This window comes from Electrophorus electricus, chromosome 7 (genome assembly GCF_041902795.1).
Source record: "Electrophorus electricus isolate QZ-2024a chromosome 7, ASM4190279v1, whole genome shotgun sequence".
In the NCBI taxonomy this organism is placed as follows: domain Eukaryota; kingdom Metazoa; phylum Chordata; class Actinopteri; order Gymnotiformes; family Gymnotidae; genus Electrophorus; species Electrophorus electricus.
The window spans coordinates 7,334,370-7,359,004 of record NC_137503.1 but is presented as its reverse complement, the minus strand read 5'-3'; the positions used below and the strand labels follow the sequence as shown (position 1 = coordinate 7,359,004).

The window sequence follows — 24,635 nt, the reverse complement described above, 5'->3', positions numbered from 1 at the left end:
TACAGAAAACCCTAATGAGAGGTGTATTTGTGAACTATATGAAAATGCATTTAAAGCCGACTACACTTTGTGTCATATAGCCCACGATTATGAATATATTCAACCTGTATATACTGTGTAAAGGCCCTGTCATGCTATGAAGTACAGATTTGGTTGGTATTCTTCTTTTTCATGCAGATGACCTCTGAAAAGAGTCTGTGAAGTAAAGCAAGACAACGAACCAGTTTTGTACCATGCTGGCCTTAAGGAATTTTATTAAGGTATTGCAAAGATTAGCGCCACGGTATAAAAATGGCTTACGTTGCTATTTTCTATAGGAACGCTTTGGAAATACTGTTTCTTGAAATACTGTTTTGTTTTGTTTTTTTTTGTTTTGTTTTTTTGTGGGGGGGTTTTGAAAAAAACAACAACTATATATATATATATATATATATATATATATATATATATATATATATATATATATATATATATATATATATATATATATATATATATATATATATATATGTGTGTGTGTTAGCTTTAGTATTATGAAAACAACCTTACAACGAAGTCCAGTTTTACAGTTCGGGTTGATTAAAGCCATAACATTTTTAAACCTGGATGCAGGTACATTTCAATTAGAAATCCGTCACATTGATCAGGCGGGATAGTTGCTGAGCGAAGGGCTGTGGGGGATTTTGGAAAACCACAGTGTCATCGCAAAGCAGGGCGCTTCCTGCCCTACTGAAGTCGGCGCTTCGCTGCTCAGTCTGACAGTCTTGTCAAAAGGACACGGTGAAATACACACAACAAACAACCTTACTGGAAAAAAAATACAATAAACACAAACCTGTGCAGGGAAAGCTATTTCATACCGCACATTCATAGAGCGCTTAGTCCGGGAAGAGGTGGTAAGCTACTGCCACAGTGCGCATAGAAGCAGCTATTGCCTCTTTAAACGTTTATAGCGTGTGCCGGCTACAAACCCCGCCTTCACCACAAGGTATCTTACAAGACTGGGACGTTTTCCTCAGCTTTCTGTCCATTTCGGTTACACTGTATAAAGGATAATGGAGTGAGGGGTTCATTTTTGTCTCTTATCATACGATGCATTCTATTAAACGGGAAAAATAAGGCGATGTTTCTCTTTACGGTGAAGAAGCAGTTTCTTCCGGACTATCCTATTTCTACAGCTTTCATTTCTGCACCGGATAATTTGTATTGGATAGCCTGCCAACCTGATACTGCCAATGGCTGGTTGAGCTCACCATACTTATACCTAACAGCCATGGTATACAGGGAACAATGATATTTCTGTGGGTACCGTTCACCATCTGATTTTGCTCAAAATGAACTTGGACTGACCTGGCAGGCACACCCACGATATACTTAGTAAGTGTTTTTTTTTTTGCCTGCCGCGTTCCGTCTGTATTCTTAAAGTCTTCTGCGTTCTGGTATTGCAGTTAGGGTACAGTTTTGTTATGAACAGTATAAAAGGAAGTTAAACAGTTCCAGGTTTTTCCATGCAACTCGATTAAAATAACAGTAGGCCAATCCTGCTGTCTTAAAACTTGATTTTGGCACGCCATAAGGATACACATGAAGCCTAACTGATCATCCATCAATTAATTAGTTAATTTTGACAGGTTCAAGATGTCATCTGTGACTTTGTCCGAGGTCACCCAGATGTCACTGAAAGATCTGCCCATGGATAACTGGATGGCCCACCTACCAGATGCGCTGTGGGACATCCCTTTATCTAATTTATCTATACCAGGTAGCCCCCTCCAAACTAGTGGTTTTAATAGTCAAGTGTTTTTGTATTCTAGTGATTATGTAACACTGGACAATTTAAGAATGCTGGACATAGCAACACTGCCTATTTTGGCATTAGCTCTGCTGTAGCTATGTGCTGAAGTCTTGGAGAATGACTTACTGAATGGCATGAGGCCCCGGTGGTGTCAGGCTGTGTGCATATGTGCACCTCAGCATTTCCTTGCCATCAGGTTGATTTTAAACTGCATTTCTGAAATATGGAAGTTAAGTATCCTAAAATACTGGAAAAGCTTTGTGCTAAACTTGATGTTATGCATGTTTGATTTTCATTGCATGTTCTTTTATGTCGGGGTATCATTGATGCATTTTGTCAGTGCATTGTTGTGAAACCAAAGTGACATTTCCCAAAAAACCTATAAAAGGTTGTTTAGTATCACATTCAGATACCAAGTGCAGGTAATGGCTATGCATCTGTGTTTATCTTTTTTTTAATATTTTATACTGTGAGGTGTGTATGTTGATGGCCATCTGTGACAGGAGCTTCTTGGTTTTTGCAGGAAGTCACAATGCTATAACTTACTGTTTGGATAAAAATGACCATTCCCCCGTTGACCTCACACAGCCTGATATGCTAAAGAAACTAGACAAGTACATGAAGCCTCTCATAAGGCCATTTGTGTACAAATGGGCAATAACACAGGTAACGTGACATTTAATGATTTTTACAAGAAGGTATTTGCTGTTTGTGAAAAGTTTACATTTATGTTATCTTATGATCAGGGTCATAGTGTGAGCACATAGTGTGTGTGATTTTATTTGTATGTGTATGCTTTTATGTTGACTATTATATCTATTGCACTTAAAGGTAAACACATTTAATTGTCTGCATCAGCATATTCACAGTAAGAGCTTGCGCTTTTCACTTAAGCCACTCAACCCATAAAGGAAAAGCTGCTCTCTGCTCCTCTGCAGAAACCACCCAAGCATGTAGTAGCTTTTTCAGTTCTCCTTCGCCTCAAAGCCAGCTTGATGAAATTGAATTGTGGTTATGGTAAAATGTGGCCAAATGCATTAGTGAAAATGCCATTGTGTTATTATACTCTCTGAAAATTTTTTCCTTCCTTTTTTCAGATAGCTATTAGTTGTATAGCACTTTCACAGTGCTTGCATTCTTGATAGGTGTGGTTTACATTACTTACTGTAGGAGTCCAGTGTGAGGGAGCAGTTAGACTGTGGTGTGAGATACTGTGATCTGAGGATAGCGCATCGGCCAAATGACAGCTCCTCCGACCTCTACTTCTACCATGGGGTTTATACCACTATTACCGTAGAGGTAAGTCATTAACCATTTGGCTGGTGAGTGGAATAGCAATCAGTAAAAGCATCTATATACAAAGTTGTAAAGCTATAGTGTATTATTTGAAAAGATGCCACATTTACCCAACACTTTTATCCAAAGCAACTTACAATTATGAGTGAATACAATTTGAGCAATTGAGGGTTAAGGGCCTTGCTCAGGGGCCCATCAGTGGGAGCTTGGTAGTCATGGGGCTTGGACTGGCAACCTTCTGATTACTAGTCATGTACCTTAACTACTAAGCTACCACTGCATATTATCACTGGGCATCTTAGCCAGTGTTCTTCTTTGATACAATTTTATAGATGTCAAAGTATTGTGTTCTGTATTGTGGCTAAGTCATTATGAAAAATGCCAGTAGGAATAAAGAATTCAGTAACCACATTCTCATGCTGTGACAGACAGTACTGAAGGAAATCACAGCATGGCTGGATGTCCATCCTAAAGAGATAGTCGTCCTGTCCTTCAGCCATTTCCTTGGTCTCAGTCAGGACCTCCATGCGCTGCTCATCTCCACCATAAAGAGTGTGTTCAACTCAAGGCTGTGTCCAAAAATGGTATACCTTTCCATTGTATATATGCATCTTATGGAAATAATTACACACAGTGTAAGACCTTACAGAAGCCTATGTACAGCAAGTTTGGGAATTGAAATGCACCTGTTTTGGGATGACAGTTGTAATCAGAGGTTGGCTTACTCTAGCACAGTTTGTACTCTTTTAAGTCACTTCAGGTTCAGGTGATCTCTGTGATGAACTTTCTCTGACCACTGCCGAGACAATGGTTGAATATACTGCTTACTTGATTGCTTGCTTATTTATTTAATCATTGTTTGTTGCTTCATAAATAGGTGCATTTTAAATGTATGTACTGAAGTACAATATGTGTTAAAGCTAATCCAGTGTAATGTGTTAAAAATGCAATTTTCGTTTGTAATATAAGTAAAGTGCTGTCCTTATATAAATAAATAAACATACTTGTACACATACATAAGTATTATACAAAGGCCTAGCAGCTGTAGCTCTGCTGGGTTGCTATCATTTCATAAGGCACTGGTCACAGAGAAGAGAGGTGTTTATAATAACTCTCACTCTCTGTAAGTGAAAACTCTGTGGGAGTAAGCTTGCAAAGGTTCCTTCTTAAAACCCACGGAACATAAATCTATGTTTTATTTTTAATTAGGCTAATCTTCATTTTTTCATTCTATGAATAATAATCCAAAGTAAATGTTTAATTTTTTTAGCTGGAATTTCTCTGCTTCTGATGTTAAATTGGTGGTCCTTATGTCACAGAAGGCTTATGTAAGCTTTACTCTCAACAGTCAGACGGCTGATGCCCCTCCTCACACTCCTCGTTCTCACTTCATCACCCTTTTTGAATCTGAATTTGAATTTAGCTAGTGAACAAATATCTAAGTCAGATGTACAGTATAATTTGCATATTTGGGATGCCTCTTCTAAGCACGTATGAATAGCTTCACTGTCAAACTGAAATGTCTACTATAATGCTTGTACACATGGATCAATGGTATTGAGTGACTTGGAGTAACATGTTATTCTACATGTTATAATTTTATAGATTATACTGCCTTACCCAAATCAGGGCATTTCAGTGACACTAACATTGCATTTTGTAAAAGCAGGAATGAATTCTAAAGGTATCAAAGCAGGCATTAGATAACGCTAAACTGATATTAACTTCTGCAGAACTCCAAGGTGGTCAATGCTTGGCTAAATTATATTGCAGAGAAACTGTGCAATTTTCCCCATCCACTTAGAGTTTGGGTCTAACCCTATAGTTTAATTTTCATCCTGATAGAATATATAGAAACATAACATTCCATTAACACCTGTGAACAAGATGCCTTAACCTTAGAATACTTTGCACCAGAATCCTCATCAGTTATATTGCTGATTCTCCCTCCTTGCACTATTATATACATATTTACTTGAGGAGAGGGCTGCAAGGATGCTAGGAGGGGTTTCAGTCAAGGAAATAGGGACTTATGGACCTCACCAACGTCCTGACCACTCTCGTCTGGTACAGAAGTCATTTTTTGAAATGTTTTTTAATTGATAATTTGATGAAATATAACACTTTAATATAAGACAAAATGTTCTGTTGGTATTTTAAAGTATTCACACACACACACACACACACACACACACACACACACACACACATACATTATATATATATATATATATATATATATATATATATATATATATATATATATATATATATATATAATTTGTATATCCAGTACTTTGTGACCTCCTAACTTCAACCACGGTCCCAAAATAGGTGTATTACCACTCACAACTGTTTGTAACATGGCCTATTAGGTCCATATGTAGACTCCTAATGTTTTGCACACTCTGTGTTAATTGTTATGGTACTTCTCTGCATTGGCCTCCACTGTATGATAAGGGTCGCTTCATAATTTTAGTTTATTTTCCATCAGGAACTTGTCACACTGAGGAATTTGTGGAGTTTAGGTTACCAAGTGATTGTCTCATACGAGCACAATGTGGCCAATTGCCATAGAGAGCTGTGGTTTCATATACCTTACTGGTGGGCGAACAAATGCAAAGCAGAAGAACTTATTGAGGAGTTTGAACACAGAAAACAACTTGGCCGCCCAGGTAATTCTAAACACTACTTATAAATGTTAATATAAACATCTAATTCTGAAGGATACACAGACAAATGTGGTTACTAACATGCATGTTGTTTCACAGGAGGGTTCTTTGTGACTGGCATCAATCTCACTGAAGACCTGAAGTACATATGTTCCCATCCCACAGAGTCACTGAAGGACATGGTGATGTCCACATACCCAACACTGCTTGACTGGGTTAGAAAGCAGAAGCCTGGCCCCAACACTGGCTCCCTCAACATCATAGCAGGGGACTTTGTGTCAGAGAGCCAGTTCATACCAACTGTCATAGCACTAAATGAAAACTTGCTTGGTAGGAGCACACGATGATGATGGTAAAGCAATGTATGTTTTGGTTGGCTCCACCTTCGATGTGTCTCCCATAAAATGTGCTCGTTTTCTGAAAAAACCTTTAGATGTTTTAAACTTTTTAGTAGTCATAATGAATAGTTTTCAGGTTCAGAGTAGGAAAATATATAGAATTTTTAAGACACCACTAATTAATCATATTGTTGATGAACTGTCCTCATTCCAATATTTTACCTCTTGTACTTGCAATATTTATTAGAGATTTATATTGGCATGTAAGGATTTTTTTTTTACTTGAAATGATGGGAGTCAGTCCTAAAAGCATCATAAAAGACACACACTGACCCTATTGGCAGTTGCCATTCCAAAGCAGGATATAAGCATGCTCTCTGTTAGGAGGCAGATAGCTACTTAACGTTCCATTTCCTGAAACAAATACAACACTGCTCTGCCCAGGAAGGCATATGTGAATGCAATTGAAATCTGGCCCAAATGCAACACAATTACTGGGTAAAACAAGCCTGTATAATGATGTCATTTTAGGTATTGAAATGTATTTTGTAGAATATTCAAAATACACTGGGTAAGCACAATTTCATGTAGGACATAACCTTAAAATACTCACTGATCATGTCAATAAGAGGCAACTGAAGAAAATAAATATGCAAAAAAAAAAAGGTATGTAAAATGATTGTAAGGTAGAATTTTTCATTTATAGGGTATATGGAATGTTACATGGTCAGATTGCCAAATGACGTCTTATGGGAATCTGAGCTATGAAAATGCCATTTTTGTATAGTAATCAAGGCAACAAAGATATATGTGAGGGACAAATTATGCTGTCAGCCATGAAATTGGCAGTGATTGCCAATTTACCGCTTTTGAGGAACTGATGTCTATTGTGTATTATTAATATGGTATAAATTTATAGAGAAAAAGTTGAGAGCATAATACATCATACAGAATGTACTTCAAACAGAACACCAAACTGATAACAGCGTCACAATTTCAAATATGTATGAGGCTGAAGGTGGTCTTCACAGGATGCCTCCACACATTCATTTACAAATCAACATAATGTAATTTAATAATTATAATAAAATCTAGATCCCAATATATGGACTAACATGCTGAGGACACAATAACAATATAGCCTATCTGTGAATGTTATCTTACAATCCAAAGCATGAATAGTATTTCTTTAGTGTTTGCCCCACAAATGTTCTCTTCACAACAGACAATGCATGCCCTTCAGTCATCAAAGTCATGCACTACAATAGCCCTTTTGGAAAACAACAAGCATTTGAATGAATAATTACACCATACAATACTATAGCTATTAGCTATTATACACTTTGTACACTGCTGAATGCCTGAAAAAGGGAACCTGAACATGTGTAAAATTCAATGGTATGGAAATAAATATTTTTAAATGTTCCTCATATTCTCCATGTCAAATTGTACTACATCCAAAAAGTGAATAGATTAAATTAAGTGAGGACTTAGTGGATCAAATTTGTAAGCCCTAGCTAGTGCGACCTGGAAACACAGTACCCCCCCTTGAGTGGAGCAACAAAAATTTGGTTTAACTAGAAAGTAATCAAGTGATTTAATGCAGAAGTAACTGTGTGAAATGGAAATTTAGCAGCAAGTGTCATTTATTCATATATTTAACAATATTTTTTATCAAGTCAGCTTATTTACTGGGTAAATCAGTACAGCCTATCTCTGTGTATGTGAAGGACTCAGTTCTTGCTAACACTCTTAACATTCAATTAATTTATTTTCTTTTTATATAACTGTACATAGGCAATATAAAACGCACCACCACGCTCCTATGGTGATGTTAGTCATGGGTGTTAGTCATCACTTAATGCTACAGGATCAGTCGAGGGCTGTGTGTTCAGTCTTCTCCTGTATGTCTTGTACACCCAATACTGTACAACCATCTACAGCTCCCACGTCTTCATTAAAGTTGCTGATGGCATGATGGTAGAAGGTCTGAGCTCAGATGAAGATGAGACAGCCTATAGAGAGGAGATCAGTTCTCCAACGCACTGGTGCCAGGAGAGTAATATCTCTCCCAACATCAAACAAAGAGCTGAGAATGGTAAAGCAAGAAGGAAAGGTGCCCAATGCCATCAACGGGACTACCATCAATGTGTGATTTTAAAAGTGTCCAAAAATCACTGTTTAAAGTTAGGCCAATAAAGACTTTGCAAATGTTTCCGATTAAAAAAAAATCTAAACTACATTACATTTCACAAACTACCATTGTTAAAAATCTGCTTGAAGTGAGATGTTTTCAAGAATACGTAACTAGCGAACCAGGAAATAAAGTCTTCCTCTACGTACCTCGTCGCACAGTCAGTAAGCAATACGCTTGGATCCTTTTAAAGCAGTATTTTAAAGATCTTTGCAGTGGCTGCATAAGCTAATAACACGGCTACTTGCTGGATAATGAATCGTGAGTTAATCAGATGCTCAGAAGTCTAGTGTTTAAGTTTAGTAACTGCTCAGGGGTCGTCCAGCAATTTATTTCTTTTCATTAGCATTTCAGATGTGTCATACCTTTACGTTTAACTCTTTTGTGTTAAGTCCTTTACAAACGTTTTGAACCCTACTTATATCTCCTATCAGAAAGACTGATACTGATAAATGGAGCCAATTTTAGAGAACGGCAATAGCAACAACGACTGGATGTCCACTTTGCCTGAACAACTATGGGACATTCCATTAACCAACTTAGCTATACCGGGTGCAGTGTTCTGTTGCCATTTTTAATCTTCTAATCGTTGAGCCCAGTTACCCTTTGTCATTGACGTTTTAACAATGTTTATTTACCTAACAAACATTTGGCATGCTTTCACGCAGGTAGTCACGATGCGATGAGCTATTGCCTAGATATCGCTTCTCCACTGGTCCGATCAGAATCGGATACTTTTAGGCTTGTGGATAGAGCTTTTTACTGTTTTACTCGTCCAGTCATTTACAAATGGGCCACTACTCAGGCAAGTATATACGCCAAATTCAAAAAGTAACTGAATTCAGTTATATCATGCCAGAACATGTTTTCAACGGTTTTTTTTTAAAGAGAAAGGTAGATTTATTGGTTCCTTTTTCAGATGTCTCTTTAGAGGCTATCAGAAGCAGCCACTAAATCATTATTTCAGCTTCCTCCAAATCATAATAAATTGCTAATTGAGTGCGTCATATGGATGAATTCAGGCATACTTGTAGGTATCTTTTAAATGCCTTCATCATATATTTATTTCCTGTTTTTTTTCTTCCTTTTTTATTCTAACAGATAAAAAGCATTTTGGATCAGCTGCAATCAGGTGTTCGATACTTCGACCTTAGAATTGCTCACAAACAAGGTGACACTTCAAATGACCTTTACTTCACTCATGTTATCTACACCCAGCTCACTGTTGTGGTAAGTCTGTATACTGTTGGCCCACTTTTGTCTGTTCTTTGGCAGTCGAATGCATATCTTAATTACTGCAAAATGATGGGAGATCAGGTCTGGCCATCTTTCCACAATATTTTGCAGGAAACTCTGCAAATGGTTGCTACTTGGCTCACAGCACACCCAAAGGAGATTGTCATCCTGGCCTGTAGTCACTTTGAGGGCTTGAGCAAAATACTTCACGAGGAATTTATTTATTCACTAAAAAAAACCTTTGGCTCTAAATTGTGCCCTCACAATGTAAGTTCCAGATTAGAAAGCATAACTGTTTTTTATGTATTCAGTAAATATAACTTCAAATTTAGCTTGAGTATATGTAATTGTCAATAAGGCAAATTAAGTTTACATTTATAGTTTCCTTTCATTGATCACTTTTGTGTTTTTTGTCCACTTAGGCTGATATGACCTTGCGTGGCCTGTGGTTTTCAGGCTATCAGGTGGTACTGTCCTATGAAGACCAGGCTGCTGAAGCCCATGAAGAGCTATGGCATGAAATCCCTTACTGGTGGGCAAACGAAGCTAATGCTGACCAACTCCTCCAGTATCTCAACTGGAAGAAAGAAGCTGGTCGTCCAGGTGCGGGAGAAATAATACTTGAATTAGTCCAATTATGTGAACAATTGGCACTCTTTATATAAAAACTCCTAAAATTAGTATCTACTTTTTTTCAAATGTACATTTTGATGTCTTCTTTGGATTTGTATCTTAAAGATGCTGTTATAGAGATTACAGATTTTGTTATAGAGAGCATATATGCTACCATTTTCTGGCACAGTAACTAAATTTATTTTGTGAGCCCTGCTCAATGTCATTTCTATTTAAAAGGTGATGCTGGAAAACATAAGTTAGAACATCTTTAACAATAACCATTTCTTGTTTTTTGAGTGTCTGCTTTTTGTACTGTCTGTACAGATGGCTTCTTTGTAGCAGGCCTGAACTTAACAGCAGACCGATGTTTTATGACATCCCACCCGCACCTGTCCCTGAAGTCCATGACTCTGGAAAACTGGACGTGTGTGAAGAGATGGCTGGAGGATCAGAAACCTGGAGCTGACCCCATGAATATCAACATCATTGCAGGAGACTTTGTGGGGCTTGTCCCATTTTGCTCACTTGTAATTAGTCTTAACAAACAACTGCTCCAACAAAAAGGTCACTAATGGCAGTTGTTTGAAGATTTTATCTGGGTTTCATTTAAGTCATAGGGGAATCAAGTTTGTTGTCCAGGTGGATATTAAACTGTCACTGTAATTTCTCTTTTATTAAGAAAAAAAAAAAATCACTTGACATGAGTCATTCTGTAAGATTGGACTTGAAACCTCCTAGATGAAACTAATTTTTACATTTTCTTGCTGTGAAACAGCTATGGAACCATGAAAAAGGAAGTTTCATATATAGCTTTTAAACATTTGCTTTAAATTGTCAAGAAGATTCCTGCTGTACTTGTAAAATACCTGAGCATTATTTTGTTGGAGACATATAGGATGAGATTTTCAAAGTCACTTTATTCTCATATAATCACTGGAATCTGGTCACTTTATTGCTTCAATTTGTTCATACACTCTTTTTGTATACTTGTTTTCACAATATTTTTACACTGAAAGCTTTAATAGGTTAGTTTATAAATAAATATGTACCTTGCTATTTACCATGGGCGTAATCGTCTTCAAAAATAGACACAGTCATTTTGGCTCAGAGGCAGACCGTCTGTTGCTAAGTGACCTGAAAAAGCTTCCTGTAGCGACCATATGCAGCAGCACTGATGATCACCTTGACACTGGCAGTACAATCATCTTCAGCATCATGTACCTCCTGGACAGAGGCTTCCTTATACAGCCAACTGCACACAAAGACACGCAAACATTTTTTAGGTGTATATGTACAAACTAGTCAGACAACATTAACTGCTCCATTCATTCACATGTCACTCACCCTAACTGAGGGCTGTTGAGCTGCACCTTGAGAATCATGCTTAGCTTCCCAGTTGAATTGATAACAGCTTCTTCAACTCTGTGTTTTAACTTGTCCAAGCCCATCTCCTGCAGGGCTGATATAGGCACAGCCCCTGGCTCGCTTGGCTCATAGCTGATAAACCATATAAACATTAAATCCTTATCTTCAAACACTCATCCCCTTATGACCTGGTCATATTGGTAGGGTCTTACCCTTTAACAAGGTCAATCTTATTGTGCACCTCTATTATGGAGTTCATGAGTCTTTCTGATATCTGAAGGTTCTTTAGAATGTTCAACACATTGACCTTTTGGTTTATGGTCTCTGGGTGATTAATGTCCCTCACATGAACAATGAGGTCCTGACAAAGAAAAGAGGATATCAGTTAGAGAGATGCATCTCAATCTTTTATTTGATTTCATTTGGTCTTATTCACTGAAAGGCGCTGTAGGTACGTACAGAGTGTGCCACATCCTCTAGTGTTGCTGAAAAGGAGTCTATGAGCTGGTGAGGCAGTTGGGAGAGGAAGCCAATTGTATCCACATAGAGTACAGTCATGTGACTGGGCAGCTGCCCTGCATGTACAGTGATATCCAGAGTAGCAAAGAGTTGATCTTTAGGCTGGAGACCAGAGTCCCCTGTCAGAGCTTTGATTAGTGTGGTCTTGCCTAAGGAGACAAACAAAACAGTGAAGTTGATGCGTTCACTGATCCAGCAGCACTTCACTTGAATATCAAACCAGCATCTCACCACAGTTAGTGTAACCCAAGACAGAGACGATGGGAAAGTCTTTGTGCTTGCGCTGAGAGCGAAGCAGGTGTCTCTTCTTTCTCAGCCGCTCAAGAGCAGTGCGAATTTTCAGCTCTCGCTCTTTTAGAAGCCTCTGCTGCACCTCGTACAGGGTTTCACCTGCAGAGGCCATGAGAAGCAACCAATCTTACCCCAATAACAAGGGTGAATGTGGCAGAATTGTTCAGACTTCCATTGAAGCACTGGTTCCTACCTGAACCCATAATATATCTTGAACCTCCACCTTGCTGGTCTAAATTTACTACTTCATTCTTTAGTCGTGACCTTTGGAGCCCAAAGAGAAGATGAATGCAAAAATGCAATTTTATATGGTGGTGAGTTTAATACTCATGAGATTTACTTACTATAGTAATAACTGATAAATATAACAATTATATTATTATGCAAATGTAATGATTCTGCCTTCAGGGAGTACAAGAGAATGACCATTAGTAATTTACCTCAGCAATGGAATCTCGGCCAAGGAAATCTGCAGTTTGGCCTCTTTTGTTTTGGCATTGCGGCGGAAAATGTGTAAAACCAATGAGTATCTGTCAAAAACTTTCATGCCCCATGCATCTTGCAGCTCCCTCTTGAACAACATCAGAGTAGGAAACATCACTTCATAGCACATTTCATACAGTACAATTCTTTGTGCAGAATTATAATATCAGATAAATTAAAACTAAAATACTATAGGAGGAATGGGCTTAAGACATATCTGTAAAACTGAAACCATCATTACGAGTAATCACTTATTGAATCATTAATCAGATTACACCATCTAGCAGATATTCATTTCAAGTTAGATGAACCTGAACAGAAAGCACAAATGACAGTATAAATATTAATTAGATCACGTGTGGATCTCCATAGTTTAAAATCATTTTTGTATAAACCAGTATTTTAAAAAAATGTACACTTCCCAGCTTTGAAACTTCTATAAAGAGAAATTAAAAACAATCATTCAAGTTATATAAGTTGTTAAGTCAACACAATGAACTAGCATGTGAATGTAAGATAGTTTGTATGTACTGTGGTAAGCTGCCAACACACCTCAGATAATGGTGAAAGACGCTCAACGTTCATAAAAACAGCTGTAACACCAGGTGTTCTTCTGATTTTCTCTACATAAATTCATCAGAATAGGGGAGAAAGCTCTGTATTTTACTTCTTAAATAACTAGTCAACTTGACCAAACAAGAAGTGAACACTGAAACCTGTAAGGATCTGGAAATTTCCTTTGCCAAAAATTCTCTTCTTCTCTGGTATTTTGGTAGAAAGAATGATCTTGTCAACAACTGTCCAGTTCTCTAAGGTGTTCACCAGGCCAACAGCCTCTGCCATTTGGAGATTAGCTTCAACACAACAAAAAGACACATTTTTCCATAATATGCAAACCAGTCTCTGACTGTACTATATCTTGGTGCAAACTGCACAGACATTGTTTCTCAAGGAGATCATAGTTCTATCAAAAGTCTAAGCATAATTCCAGATCTTTGTTATTACCAAAGAGAGAACTTGAAATTTGAATGTGATCACTGTGTTGAATTTAGTCTTAGACATGTTTACATAAAGAATCTATCCTATCTACATCATCAGAATTATTCTAGATGATCATTGATATCACTCCATCAGGCTACAATATTTGTTTGTTAATCCCTTGTTTTATTGGGATTAATATGGGGATTCCTACCCGTGGTCAGATGTTGCTTTTTCGGTCCCCATTTGACATCAGGATGAACAATAAAGACCCTGTGATCCCATTCACCAATATCTGTGGGGATCTTCTGCTGGAAGAGCTCCTCCACTTCTATATCATCTATAAAATCCTCTTCATTCTCTAGATTGTCCATACTTTCACGTCCAGGATAGGCATTTTTGCTGTTGGATTTAGGAAACCTCAGTGAAAAGGTCCTGTTTGGCAAATACAGGTGCTGTGATCCATAACCTCCGTATGCATCGATCTCCGAACTCTGACATGAATATGGTAACGGTGTGTTTAATTTAAGGTGTTTCATTTTATATGATGTATATTTAACTAAATTTGTGAAGCTGCTTTGCATTGTCCACAGTGAACGTCTCCTAGCAAAACTGCACATCCCGAACAGATGTTTACCAATAATGCTGTATTTGGTAGTATTCATTGCTTCCTTTCGTTGTTACAAGTCGCATCAAATTCCAACCCGAGTCGCATTTAACATAATCGGTAAAGAGACGGAAAGTATAACTAGCAATTGTTTAACATAACCGCGTTTTGTAAGAACCTTATATGCGATAAAATGTGCTGTGAAACGTCTTTCCAAGCATGCTTGCACTTCTTCTCTTCAATAAAATAAGTATGTTCAGCAACGTTGATTATTCGTCATCGCCACCTATTGGGCAAATATACTTCCAATGTCGCTTGTCATTTCGCCTCGTAACACTCATACAAAAACACAGACACACACACACACACACACTAATGAAAGAAAATGCATTTATCTATACTAATCACTGCCCTGTATTTCAATTTGACAAAAAAAAAAAAAAAATCCTCCCAGTATAAGATGATTTAACGTCCCCGGGCTTTTATATTGAAAATTTGTTTTGTGTACGGCCATGCCTAAAAGCTTCATCATGTTGTGATTGGTGCCCATTTCACCTATACTGTTGAAACAGCTAGCTAAATAGATTATTTGCTGGTTCAAGTCTGCGACGATTTCTAAAAGACACACATTAATGTCCAGCATATTAAAGGCAATGTCAAGTGAGTTAAACAATGTATGTGTTTTATGGTATGGGACAAATAGAACGCATATGTCGACGTTCCATTGCTGCTGACTCGAGACACTTTCACTTTTGCAATCCGATAATCGGAACCCAGTGTACATGGGTTAGATAAAACGCTAACTAATGTTAACTATAATAATTGAGAACGTTTAGCTGCCTATAATGCATCTCTCTCTCTCTCTCTCTCTCTCTCTCTCTCTCTCTCTCTCTCTCTCTCTCTCTCTCTCTCTCTCTCTCTCTCTCTCTCTGTCAATTACGCACACAATTTAATGTTTATGCAGTTGTAAGAGTCTAACGACAGAACAAAATACATTACAGAGTTCCGTCTGGCTCTGGTGCAGTTGCGCGTAACTAAATCAAAGGCTGAAAACTTAAATCGGACCCAGAGGTTGGTCCAGGAGGCAGCGGGCCAGGGGGCGAAAGTTGTGGTTTTACCAGTGAGTGACTGAACCCATAACCGTACTTGTCTTGACCTTGGACCATCACACTTTAGGCCTTAATTTATTTTTAAGCAGTGAAACTAGAAGTGAAGCGACATTGACCAGTGTATCGCTGTTTTTCTCTAGGAGTGCTTCAACTCCCCATATGGGACAGGTTTCTTTGCAGAGTATGCTGAGAAAATCCCAGGAGAATCATCCCAGGCATTGTCAGAGACTGCCAAAGAGTTTGAGATATACCTAATAGGCGGTAAGAACTTATATTCAATACATTACAGATAAGTGCATGTTTTCCCAGAGCATTTGTAACACTGGTGCAGAAGAAGAGTGCTCAAGGAAGCACACACGTTACCAAAAAAATTGAGCAGGAAGGGAACTAAATCGGGGTATATGGGGAAGTAAATAGCAGACATGCACACCACGAGGACAGTAGCACAATTTTTGTGCACTAATAATCTCAGACGAGATATGACTAAACTAAATAAACCTGCAGAGAGGTGCATAGCACTATCAGAGCCCTCACTACTTCGCAACTGGCCCACATCCCATGATGAACAAAAATATGTGTATTTGTATCTGTATTTTCCAGGTTCTATTCCAGAGGAGGATGGGGGGAAATTATTTAACACCTGTTCAGTTTTTGGTCCTGATGGTAAGCTACTGGTCAAACACAGAAAGGTTAGTGTGAGTTACCATATTAGGAAAAAACAATGTGCAAAGTTATATTGTTATAAATGTAAATGTTATGTTGAATATTGGTGCAGAGAATGTCAACTGCAAGTGGATCTACATAATTTGTTGACTAATTAACTTACTCCCTTAAAAATCTAATTTTGTGTGAATCTCTGTATATGTGTATTATAATTCTGATGTGTCTGAGGCCTTTTTTGTAAATGCAGCACTGTCATTAAGGTATTGTATTTTGTTCATTATTCCATAATGTGTTGTCTCTGCCTCCTCCCTACAGATCCATCTCTTTGACATTAATGTCCCTGGGAAAATACGCTTTCAGGAGTCTGAGATACTAAGTCCAGGGAACAGCTTATCCATGTTTGAAACTCGTGAGTGTTCAGTGTAGCCGGGGCATCGTTATTACATTTCTGTATACAGGACTTACAGGATTCTTTTGACAATGTCCTTTGTTTTTCTTTCAAAGCTTACTGTAAAGTGGGCATAGGCATTTGCTATGACCTGCGCTTTGCAGAGCTTGCACAGATCTATGCTAAAAAAGGTGAGTTGTGTTTTTTGTGTGTGGTTGTGGTTGACTGTAGTCCGGTTTGGTGAGTTGCTAGGATTTTTTTGTAGAAGTCCAAATACTTCACAATCCTTTGTGCATGTGTGGACATGTGTGGAGCGAACAGGGGTGGGGTGGTTGGTGAATTTGTTAAATGATCTGAGAAAATTACAAACAGGTTTAACTGGTGGGATGACTAAGTTTAACCACCAAACAGAATAATGAGTTTAGACTTTGTTTCCTTTGTGTTAGTATGCAGAGCTATTTCAATGTCAGACAGTGCACTTGTGGTAACTGAAGAGTCAACCAGACTCACACTGTAAGGCTGTTGCAGACTCTTGCATATGTTTTAAGGCTTGTTTGATTGGGGTGAGACAGAGAGAGACCTCACTGGGAAAACAGAAAATTGTTTGCTGGATAATATTTCCAACACTTTCCCTATCTCCTGCTCTGTGTAGGCTGTCAGCTGTTGATATATCCTGGTGCCTTCAATATGACCACAGGGCCAGCTCACTGGGAGCTGCTTCAGAGAGCTCGGTCAGTACCTGCACTTTGCACACAATCAAAGTCTACATTATTCTTTCCCACACCTTTGTATCACACTTTGCTATTGTGTTTTCTTTCATTAGGGCAGTGGATAACCAGGTGTATGTGGCCACTGCATCACCAGCGAGAGATGAGACTGCCAGTTATGTGGCCTGGGGTCACAGCTCTGTCATCAACCCCTGGTCAGTGCTTTGGGTTTTTTCCCAACTGGGCTTAGACATTGTAATAATTAACTTCAGCTGTGTGGAATAAGCAACCATAATGGCTGTTTTCTCTACATCTCATGCAGGGGTGAGGTGATCACAAAAGCAGGATCTGATGAAGCCATTGTGTATGCTGATATTGGTGAGTTTTACTAGTGTATTCAAATTATTTCCAATCTCTAATTTAAATTATTTTATTTAATTCATTTATTTTGTCTTCTCTTGACTAAATAATATGGTGACTTAATAAAATAATTGCAGCAGAACACCACACCACATTAAGAAAGCAGACTTGCCTCCTTGGGAATTTCACCAAAGGACCAAAGACATCAAATGGCCACAGGTTCATCATACTAGGGGGCAGGGACGCATGGGTTCCCAACATTTAATTTTAAAGCACAACAAAATAAGTGAAAGAATATTACAATTTTATTTCAAAATGTTAAAATTGCTTAACCAACTATAAAAAAACAAATAAAATAGTCATATCAGGGACAGGACACGTGTTTTACCCGGCACTGACTGAGTTTTACCCGGGGGGGGCAGACTTTCCAGGGTTCCATTAAAACTACAGTAACCAACACCCTGTGCACACAATAAAATAACTAAGTCAATCGCAGCCACTTCCAAGGTGAGTGATCACTACAGCACAGCACACAGGGAAGGCACACCACCACTCTGAAATGCAACCTTCCCACCTAAAGCACTCAGCACTTAAAAGAACTAACCATAAACAGAAAGCACAACAAAAGAAATACATATAGAAATCAAACCACTCATCAGGAAGCCCCCGGAACAACCCTCTCACTTCTTTTACATACTAATGTTTGAAATCTCCACCATTATATCCAAACCATAAATTATTCAGTATATACAAATTGAGATCCAATAATGAGTAAATTACCTATCGTTATGCAAGTTGAAGCTTGACACTATTATATCCCATTGGAAGATTTTCCTTTTTTTAAAAAAAAAACATAGACGATCTTAACTCACAACACAAAACACATACAAGAAAAACTTGTTCTCCTGCTCCACTCTGTCCTTGGTGATAAGATAATGAACCTTGCTTAGCCAAAGAACCGTCAACGAGGCTTTCAGTTCTTTTAAAAACAATAATATTTCCCAATACTAATGAAGTTATTTCTCAAGCGAACAGTCTAGAGTGAGGGTGTGCTTGGAGGGCTTTCATGGAGGCATGGAGGCATTGAAACCACCTGCATCAAAGCCTCCGCTCTGCAGCCAGAGACCCACAAGTGTGTTCCAATTCCTAGGTTTTACTTTAGGGTTTCGTATTCAATGCCTAGACCTACAAATATATTTTTTTATTACCTCAGTTGCTCTAATCGGGAGCATAAAAACCCACCTGTTCCAGGGTTTGTGTTGCCCTAAGTGAACCAGAACAAGAAAGACTGGCTACAAAAAGAGCATGACAGGATAAAAACCAGGCAAAACAACAACACAGCTAGCAGGCAGGAAGCCACAGCTCTCTTTTTCTTAACTGTAGCAGCAGTCTAAAAAGGACTCAGCCTATTACCACCTACAAATTAAATGTGGCTGACAACTGTTAGATTGGACCACTATTGCATATGTAATAAGATACATACAAATACATACACAGAGCATAGTGAGAGCCTGACCACTGGAGGTGCCACTGCCAGCAACTACTCGACATACTGTAATCAAAGGAAACCGAAAACAGCACTGTATTAGAGGGGTATGAGTTGTACATGCTCTAAACAAGTACATACCTGCTACAATGTAGTCAGCATGGAACTAGCTGCCTTGACAACTGTAACGCCTGGCACGGCCAGTGAAAAGGTAGTGAAATGCCAAAAGTTAGCACAAGCCTCAGAACACAACATTCTTGGTATAACAGTCAGGGAAGCTTCCCCGGAGTGAATTAACAAATGGCTTTCCCCCATTGCTATTTATAGACTGCAGTGCCCTGTGATTAACAAGGTAATTGGGCAGTAAATTAAAGCGCCAGAACTAAATGGGATTACAAGGCAAAATTAATCCTTAACCTGCCACATTAATAATAATTTATTTCAGGGCATTTAATTTCATGACATGATGCTACATAGCATACATTTGTTTAACATCAATTTGCAACCTTTCGCTCTTTTGCATTCTCTTACAGATCTGCAATACTTAGCCGATGTGCGTCAGCAGATTCCAGTCACAAAGCAGAAGCGTGATGATTTATACATGGTCAATATTGTTCACGAGGGATGAGGGGCAAGCCAGAAGAGATCTGGACTCTTACATAATGATGTCACTGCTAAGGGCAGACAGTCTGTCTGCTGGACTTTGCTATACAGCACAGTGATTAGGACAGTCTGCCAATGGACTGTAAGGGGAGTGAAGTGCTTGGAGTTTGATTAGACCATAATTTCAATCAATGGTAAATCTGGAACAGTGCTGAGATATGATTATCTTTCACATTGAAATAAGTGTATATGTAAGTTTGAATTATTAAAAAATTACTAAAATCATGCTGCAGGTGCCTCATGACCAGTGTCTCTGGTATATCTTGGTTGTCAGTTTATGTTAGTAACTGAACACTCAGTCTAAGTGTGACTCAAAGTAAACAGCCTAATTTCTTTATGCCTAATGTGGCAAGACAGAGTATTATTGATATTATGAACTATAATACTGGGAAATGAGATTTTAGATGATGCATGTACAGTTATAACAACATTGAATACATTTAATATTTACTCATGTACTGTTTATACATTTTTTTCTGTACGTTAGTTATAATCCTGTCCTTTAAAGCATTTTGCTCAGATAAATATATTCTTTTACTTAGAGGTTTTTTGTTTTGGAATTAATGAATACAGTTCAATGGTGACAGAGTATTTTCATGTCGAATGTCTCTGAGTATCACACAAGAAAAAGTTTACAGAAACAAATTCAACCAAAAGTGAGGGGTTGAAGCACATGCATTTAATTCTTTTTGTGAATTTACAGATCAAGCCAGTATCAGATTCTAGTGACATCAAGAAAGTGAAACAATATATGTTATGAAGATGATTCATTATTTTGTTTGCCCAATGTAACAATACTATGTCTGTATTACCAAGTAAAGGGACACTCAGTAAGTGATAGCTGTTGATTAAAGAACACATTGTCTCTGGCAGGTGATCCATCCTGATGTCCCATATCCATGTTGATAATTTCGGTTTCTTCATAACCTGAATCCTCTGAAAACCACACATGCAAAAAAGAAAGACAAATAAATAAACAAGCATCATTAGGCTACACATCCAGAGAATTACAAATCACGCAACACATCTATGCTGTCTTCAGCAAAACTGAACACTGTGAGGTGGTCCAATGTCGGTTCATTTATGACAGCAGCAGGGATCCCATTACCGTCACTGCTGGGGGACTTCACTGGGTGCAGGGAAAGGGGAGGAGGTTAAAACCAGGACAGCGCCTCCAAGTAGTATTCAACCCCCTGCAGATTTGGGCCTGGACATGTGAAATGCACTGCAGCAAAAAATAATGTTATTTCTTTGTTTATTTTTTTTAAAATACAATTTTGCAAAGTTTAGCAGAGGGTCAATTATTATTCAACCCCTCAAAACACCAGAACTCTGTTTGGTTCCCTCAGGTATTAAGAAGTAATTAAGGTATTAAGAACAATGAGCTTCACATGCTGTAACATTCATCAAAACCATGAATAGAACGCTCAGTATGCACAGGTAAACTGGAGGCAATACTTCACAACGACAAATAGTCTTAGGATGGCTTATATACATGAAAAACAGGTGAACTCAATATGCAGGTGATGAGGATCTGGTGAACTGTCGATGATTGGATGAGTCGCTCTCCTGGAGACTAACTGCATGACGGGTATTGTAGTTTGTTTGTGTGTTGGGCGGCATGACGCATGCTTAGATTAATTATCTGTTTTTTCCTGCCCTACTACCCCTCCCCAAACAAATGAACAGCACTCATACATGGTCAACATGGGAAAGACTAAGGAGCATTCCAAGGTCATCAAAGACAAAATTGTGGAGGGTCACAAGGAAACCCTTTCCAAGGAGTTGGGTCTACCTGTCTCCACCGTTGGGAGCATCATCCGGAAGTGGAAGGCTTATGGAACTATTGTTAACATTCCACAGCCTGGACAGCCTTTCAAAGTTTCCTCCCGTGCTGAATCCAGGCTTGTCCAAAGGGTCAAGGCTGACCCAAGGGCAACAAGGAGGGAGCTCTGGGAAGATCTCATGGTGGTGGGGACATTGGTTTCAATAAATACCATAAGTAACATACTCCACCGCAATGGTCTCCATTCCAGGCGAGCCCGTAAGGTACCTTTACTTTCAAAGCATCATGTCAAGGCCTGTCTAAAGTTTGCTCATGATCACTTGGAGGAATCAGAGGCAGACTGGTTCAAGGTTCTCTGGTCTGATGAGACCAAGATCGAGGTCTTTGGTGCCGACCACACCCGGGGCGTTTGGTGAGAGGATGGCACAGCATACAACCCCAAGAATACCATCCCTACAGTCAAGCATGGTGGTGGCAACATCTTGCTGTGGGTGGCTTCTCAGCCAAGGGGCTTGGCCATCTGGTCCGCATCCACGGGAAGATGGATAGCACAGCCTACCTGGAGATTTTGGCCAAAAACCTCTGCTCCTCCATCATGGATCTTAAGATGGGTCATCATTTCATCTTCCAACAGGACAATGACCACAAGCACATGACCAAGAAAACCAAGGCCTGGTTTAGGAGGGAAAAGATCAAGGTGCTGCAGTGTGCTCCTGATCCAGTTTGGGATTTGGGGCTGTCTGTGCACCTCATTGCTAGCTCTGCCCTTCATTGACTGATTGCTGGGTTTTCTGGGTTTATATAAGGACCCTGCTGCAAGAAGACGGTGGCTTGCCCAAGCACCTTTTCGCGTTAGTGGTTTGCTGTATGAATTTTGAGTTTGAAATCTTTGCTGTGCTTACCTTGTCTTGATATCCCTAGTTAGCTTGGGTATGTGTAGATTTGTATGTTAGTATTCCCTGTGTTTTGTTTATGATTTTGATCCCTGTGATAGTTGAAAGGTTTTTGTGTATGTTTATGTATAGTTACTGATTGTAGGGAGTGGTGCCTGTTGGTTTGGGTTTGGGGGTATTGTCTGTTTATTGTCAGGGAGTTAGTGTAGGATTGTATTTTATTTTTGTCCTGTAGTGTAGTTAGTTGTGATGTTTCTTTTGGTAGTGTGGGTTTTGTTTGTTATGTTGGCAAATAACCACTCCTGAAGTTATTCAGTGTTTGTATATAGATGTGTGTGTCTTTGTTCACCATTTAAATAGACAAAATTTCACCTCGTCTACCAGTTTAGTCCAGTGATAAATCATTCCACCTACCATCCTGCTACAAGCCTTTTCAAAGTGCTGTTGCAACCTCACCACCTAAACAGGGTTGTAACAAGTGGCCTAGTCAGTCTCCTGACCTTAACCCAATTGAAAACATGTGGAAGAAGCTCAAGATCAAAGTCCACAAGAGATGCCCAAAGAACCTAGACAACTTGGAGAAGATTACTCCAGAGACCTGTGCCGGCCTGATCAGGTCTTATAAAAAAATGATTAATAGCTCTAATTGCAAGCAAGTGTTATTCCACAAAATATTAAACCTAGGGATTGAATAATAATAGACCCTAATTTTTATGTTTAAAATCTATTATAATTTAATTGAACAACTTGTACTTTTTTCTGTAGTATTTAGGCATCTGTTAATAAACGGTACTCTTTTTCAAAGTTTGAAGGCTCTAAATTATTTGCAACTTGTTGAATTTGCAAAATCTGCAGGGGGTTGAATACTACTTGGAGGCATTGTATATATATATACACACACACACAGGACAATTTAGAGTATCCAATCAACCTAACCTAACCTAATCACTAGTGTCCAGTGAGATGTTTGCTGTGAGCACATTTGTGACGCAGAGCTGAGAATGGGGAAGAGTGTTCACGTGTAGTGATTGTTTCCATCTCGGGCTGCTGTGAAAATAAAACCCTTCCCAAGACTGGCAAACAAATCGAGCTGCACTGTCATCCACACTACCTTCTCTCCGTAACAGAGGATAAGTGAAATGGGCTATAGAAAAAATAAAGTTGCAAAATTACATTGCTGTGACCTACTGCAGAAATTCTAGATTGCTTTCCCATGGCCTACATGATTTGGTCAGACCTGGTGCTCCTTGTTGAAATTGTTATCCTTTAGTCCTGTAAGTGTTGTTCTCTTAGGACACTATCCCTGTGCTTTAACATACCCTCATTTGCTTGGCCTCACCATTTCTCCTAGGAAGAATCCCTGATGCCACCTTAAGAACCATTTCATTAGCTTATTAGCTGAGGTGCGTTAGATGAGCCCTTGGAAGGGTGAAGTATCAATTCAACAGAAGTGTCAATTCAGCAGCACAACTTGTCCAGAAATCTGAAATTCATTTTCAAGCCCCAGTATTAGATAACAAAGGTGACAAATAGATAACAAGTTTATAAGTGTATGCTTGAACAGTAAACTACTTTATAATGTAGCAATGTATTTATGATTGCTCATGTTCTTTATTTTACTCTCAATTGTGGTTTTATTATGCCTATGCAAGACCTTCTTGGGCATCAGAGCACTTGTATGATTGGACTGAAAAATGATCACATATGCCCAAATTAAAAAATTTAATTACTCACCTGCAACGGTGAGGCAGACAGTGCATATCAATGCACTACTTCCTTTGTCAAGAAATGTTAGATGCATACTGTAATTTTGGTCATCTGAGACAATGATGTTGCTCAACATCATGGTGAAGTCTCCAGTTTTTGCCAAAGAAGACACCATGCTCTTGTTTCTGATTGCCTTTTTTCTGAATCTCTTCTCATGTCCTTCTGTCCATGCTGCAGTGTACATTACATCACTACCTCTTCTCCATTCAAATTAAATGTTCACAGAAGCCAAATTCTCCTGTCCATTATAAAGGCAGGGGAGAACAACAGCTTCCCCAGTCACTCCAACAATGCCTGCATAAGCTAAATGGAAACATACTGACTATAAGATTAGAGATAAAATGAATTTAACAAAACAGAACATTTATGTGAATAGCCTATCTTGAGATGGAGAAAGGCTTTAAACTCTCAACAACGTCATGAA

The 24,635-nt window shown here is 38.6% G+C and overlaps 4 protein-coding genes across 9 annotated transcripts; 3 read left to right on the top strand and 1 right to left on the bottom strand.

The window, feature by feature from the left end:
* Nucleotides 1-969: 969 nt before the first annotated feature.
* plcxd1.1 (phosphatidylinositol-specific phospholipase C, X domain containing 1, tandem duplicate 1) lies at nt 970-8,550 on the top strand. 4 transcript variants are annotated; one of them, XM_026998852.3, is made up of 7 exons: nt 970-1,377; nt 1,632-1,762; nt 2,319-2,461; nt 2,966-3,094; nt 3,520-3,675; nt 5,586-5,766; nt 5,863-8,550. In XM_026998852.3, exons 2-7 carry the CDS (start codon nt 1,639-1,641, stop codon nt 6,108-6,110), a joined length of 981 nt encoding a protein of 326 aa, XP_026854653.1. In that variant the 5' UTR covers nt 970-1,377; nt 1,632-1,638; the 3' UTR covers nt 6,111-8,550. The 4 variants fall into 4 exon arrangements, with proteins under 4 accessions (XP_026854653.1, XP_026854654.1, XP_081574305.1 ...); XM_026998853.3 differs by having other exon boundaries at nt 1,619-1,762; XM_081718179.1 differs by lacking the exon at nt 1,632-1,762.
* Nucleotides 8,420-11,196, top strand: plcxd1.2 (phospholipase C, X domain containing 1, tandem duplicate 2). Of its 2 annotated transcripts, XM_035524520.2 has the most exons (7): nt 8,452-8,556; nt 8,730-8,847; nt 8,964-9,100; nt 9,397-9,525; nt 9,643-9,798; nt 9,954-10,134; nt 10,471-11,196. In XM_035524520.2, exons 2-7 carry the CDS (start codon nt 8,748-8,750, stop codon nt 10,716-10,718), a joined length of 951 nt encoding a protein of 316 aa, XP_035380413.1. In that variant the 5' UTR covers nt 8,452-8,556; nt 8,730-8,747; the 3' UTR covers nt 10,719-11,196. The 2 variants fall into 2 exon arrangements, with proteins under 2 accessions (XP_035380414.1, XP_035380413.1); XM_035524521.2 differs by lacking the exon at nt 8,730-8,847 and having other exon boundaries at nt 8,420-8,556; nt 10,471-11,193.
* gtpbp6 (GTP binding protein 6) lies at nt 11,044-14,617 on the bottom strand. 2 transcript variants are annotated; one of them, XM_026998843.3, is made up of 10 exons: nt 13,997-14,617; nt 13,521-13,658; nt 13,357-13,427; nt 12,762-12,892; nt 12,515-12,585; nt 12,262-12,420; nt 11,971-12,179; nt 11,724-11,872; nt 11,491-11,643; nt 11,044-11,398 (listed from the first exon to the last, which is right to left on the bottom strand). In XM_026998843.3, exons 1-10 carry the CDS (start codon nt 14,445-14,447, stop codon nt 11,272-11,274), a joined length of 1,659 nt encoding a protein of 552 aa, XP_026854644.3. In that variant the 5' UTR covers nt 14,448-14,617; the 3' UTR covers nt 11,044-11,271. The 2 variants fall into 2 exon arrangements, with proteins under 2 accessions (XP_026854644.3, XP_081574303.1); XM_081718177.1 differs by lacking the exon at nt 11,044-11,398 and having other exon boundaries at nt 11,505-11,643; nt 11,753-11,872.
* A 297-nt stretch (nt 14,618-14,914) lies between these two features.
* Nucleotides 14,915-19,992, top strand: nit2 (nitrilase family, member 2). The gene is made up of 10 exons (XM_026998847.3): nt 14,915-15,049; nt 15,391-15,509; nt 15,639-15,759; nt 16,099-16,187; nt 16,477-16,570; nt 16,666-16,740; nt 17,202-17,280; nt 17,373-17,471; nt 17,579-17,634; nt 19,636-19,992. The coding sequence occupies exons 1-10, from the start codon at nt 15,022-15,024 to the stop codon at nt 19,728-19,730; spliced, it is 855 nt and encodes a 284-aa protein (XP_026854648.2). The 5' UTR covers nt 14,915-15,021; the 3' UTR covers nt 19,731-19,992.
* Nucleotides 19,993-24,635: the final 4,643 nt, after the last annotated feature.

Coding starts and splice junctions, on each gene's coding strand:
- plcxd1.1 (XM_026998852.3), top strand. CDS start 1,639: ATGTCATCTGTGACTTTGTCCGAGGTCACCCAGATGTCACTGAAAGAT. Junction 1,763..2,318: donor ATCTAATTTATCTATACCAG/GTAGCCCCCTCC, acceptor TGGTTTTTGCAG/GAAGTCACAATGCTATAACT. Junction 2,462..2,965: donor ACAAATGGGCAATAACACAG/GTAACGTGACAT, acceptor TACTTACTGTAG/GAGTCCAGTGTGAGGGAGCA.
- plcxd1.2 (XM_035524520.2), top strand. CDS start 8,748: ATGGAGCCAATTTTAGAGAACGGCAATAGCAACAACGACTGGATGTCC. Junction 8,848..8,963: donor AACCAACTTAGCTATACCGG/GTGCAGTGTTCT, acceptor GCTTTCACGCAG/GTAGTCACGATGCGATGAGC. Junction 9,526..9,642: donor ACACCCAGCTCACTGTTGTG/GTAAGTCTGTAT, acceptor AATATTTTGCAG/GAAACTCTGCAAATGGTTGC.
- gtpbp6 (XM_026998843.3), bottom strand. CDS start 14,447: ATGAATACTACCAAATACAGCATTATTGGTAAACATCTGTTCGGGATG. Junction 12,893..13,356: donor GTCTTTCACCATTATCTGAG/GTGTGTTGGCAG, acceptor ATGTTGTTCAAG/AGGGAGCTGCAAGATGCATG. Junction 11,399..11,490: donor CTCAACAGCCCTCAGTTAGG/GTGAGTGACATG, acceptor CTTTGTGTGCAG/TTGGCTGTATAAGGAAGCCT.
- nit2 (XM_026998847.3), top strand. CDS start 15,022: ATGTCCAGCATATTAAAGGCAATGTCAA. Junction 15,510..15,638: donor CGAAAGTTGTGGTTTTACCA/GTGAGTGACTGA, acceptor GTTTTTCTCTAG/GAGTGCTTCAACTCCCCATA. Junction 17,281..17,372: donor GAGCTGCTTCAGAGAGCTCG/GTCAGTACCTGC, acceptor TTCTTTCATTAG/GGCAGTGGATAACCAGGTGT.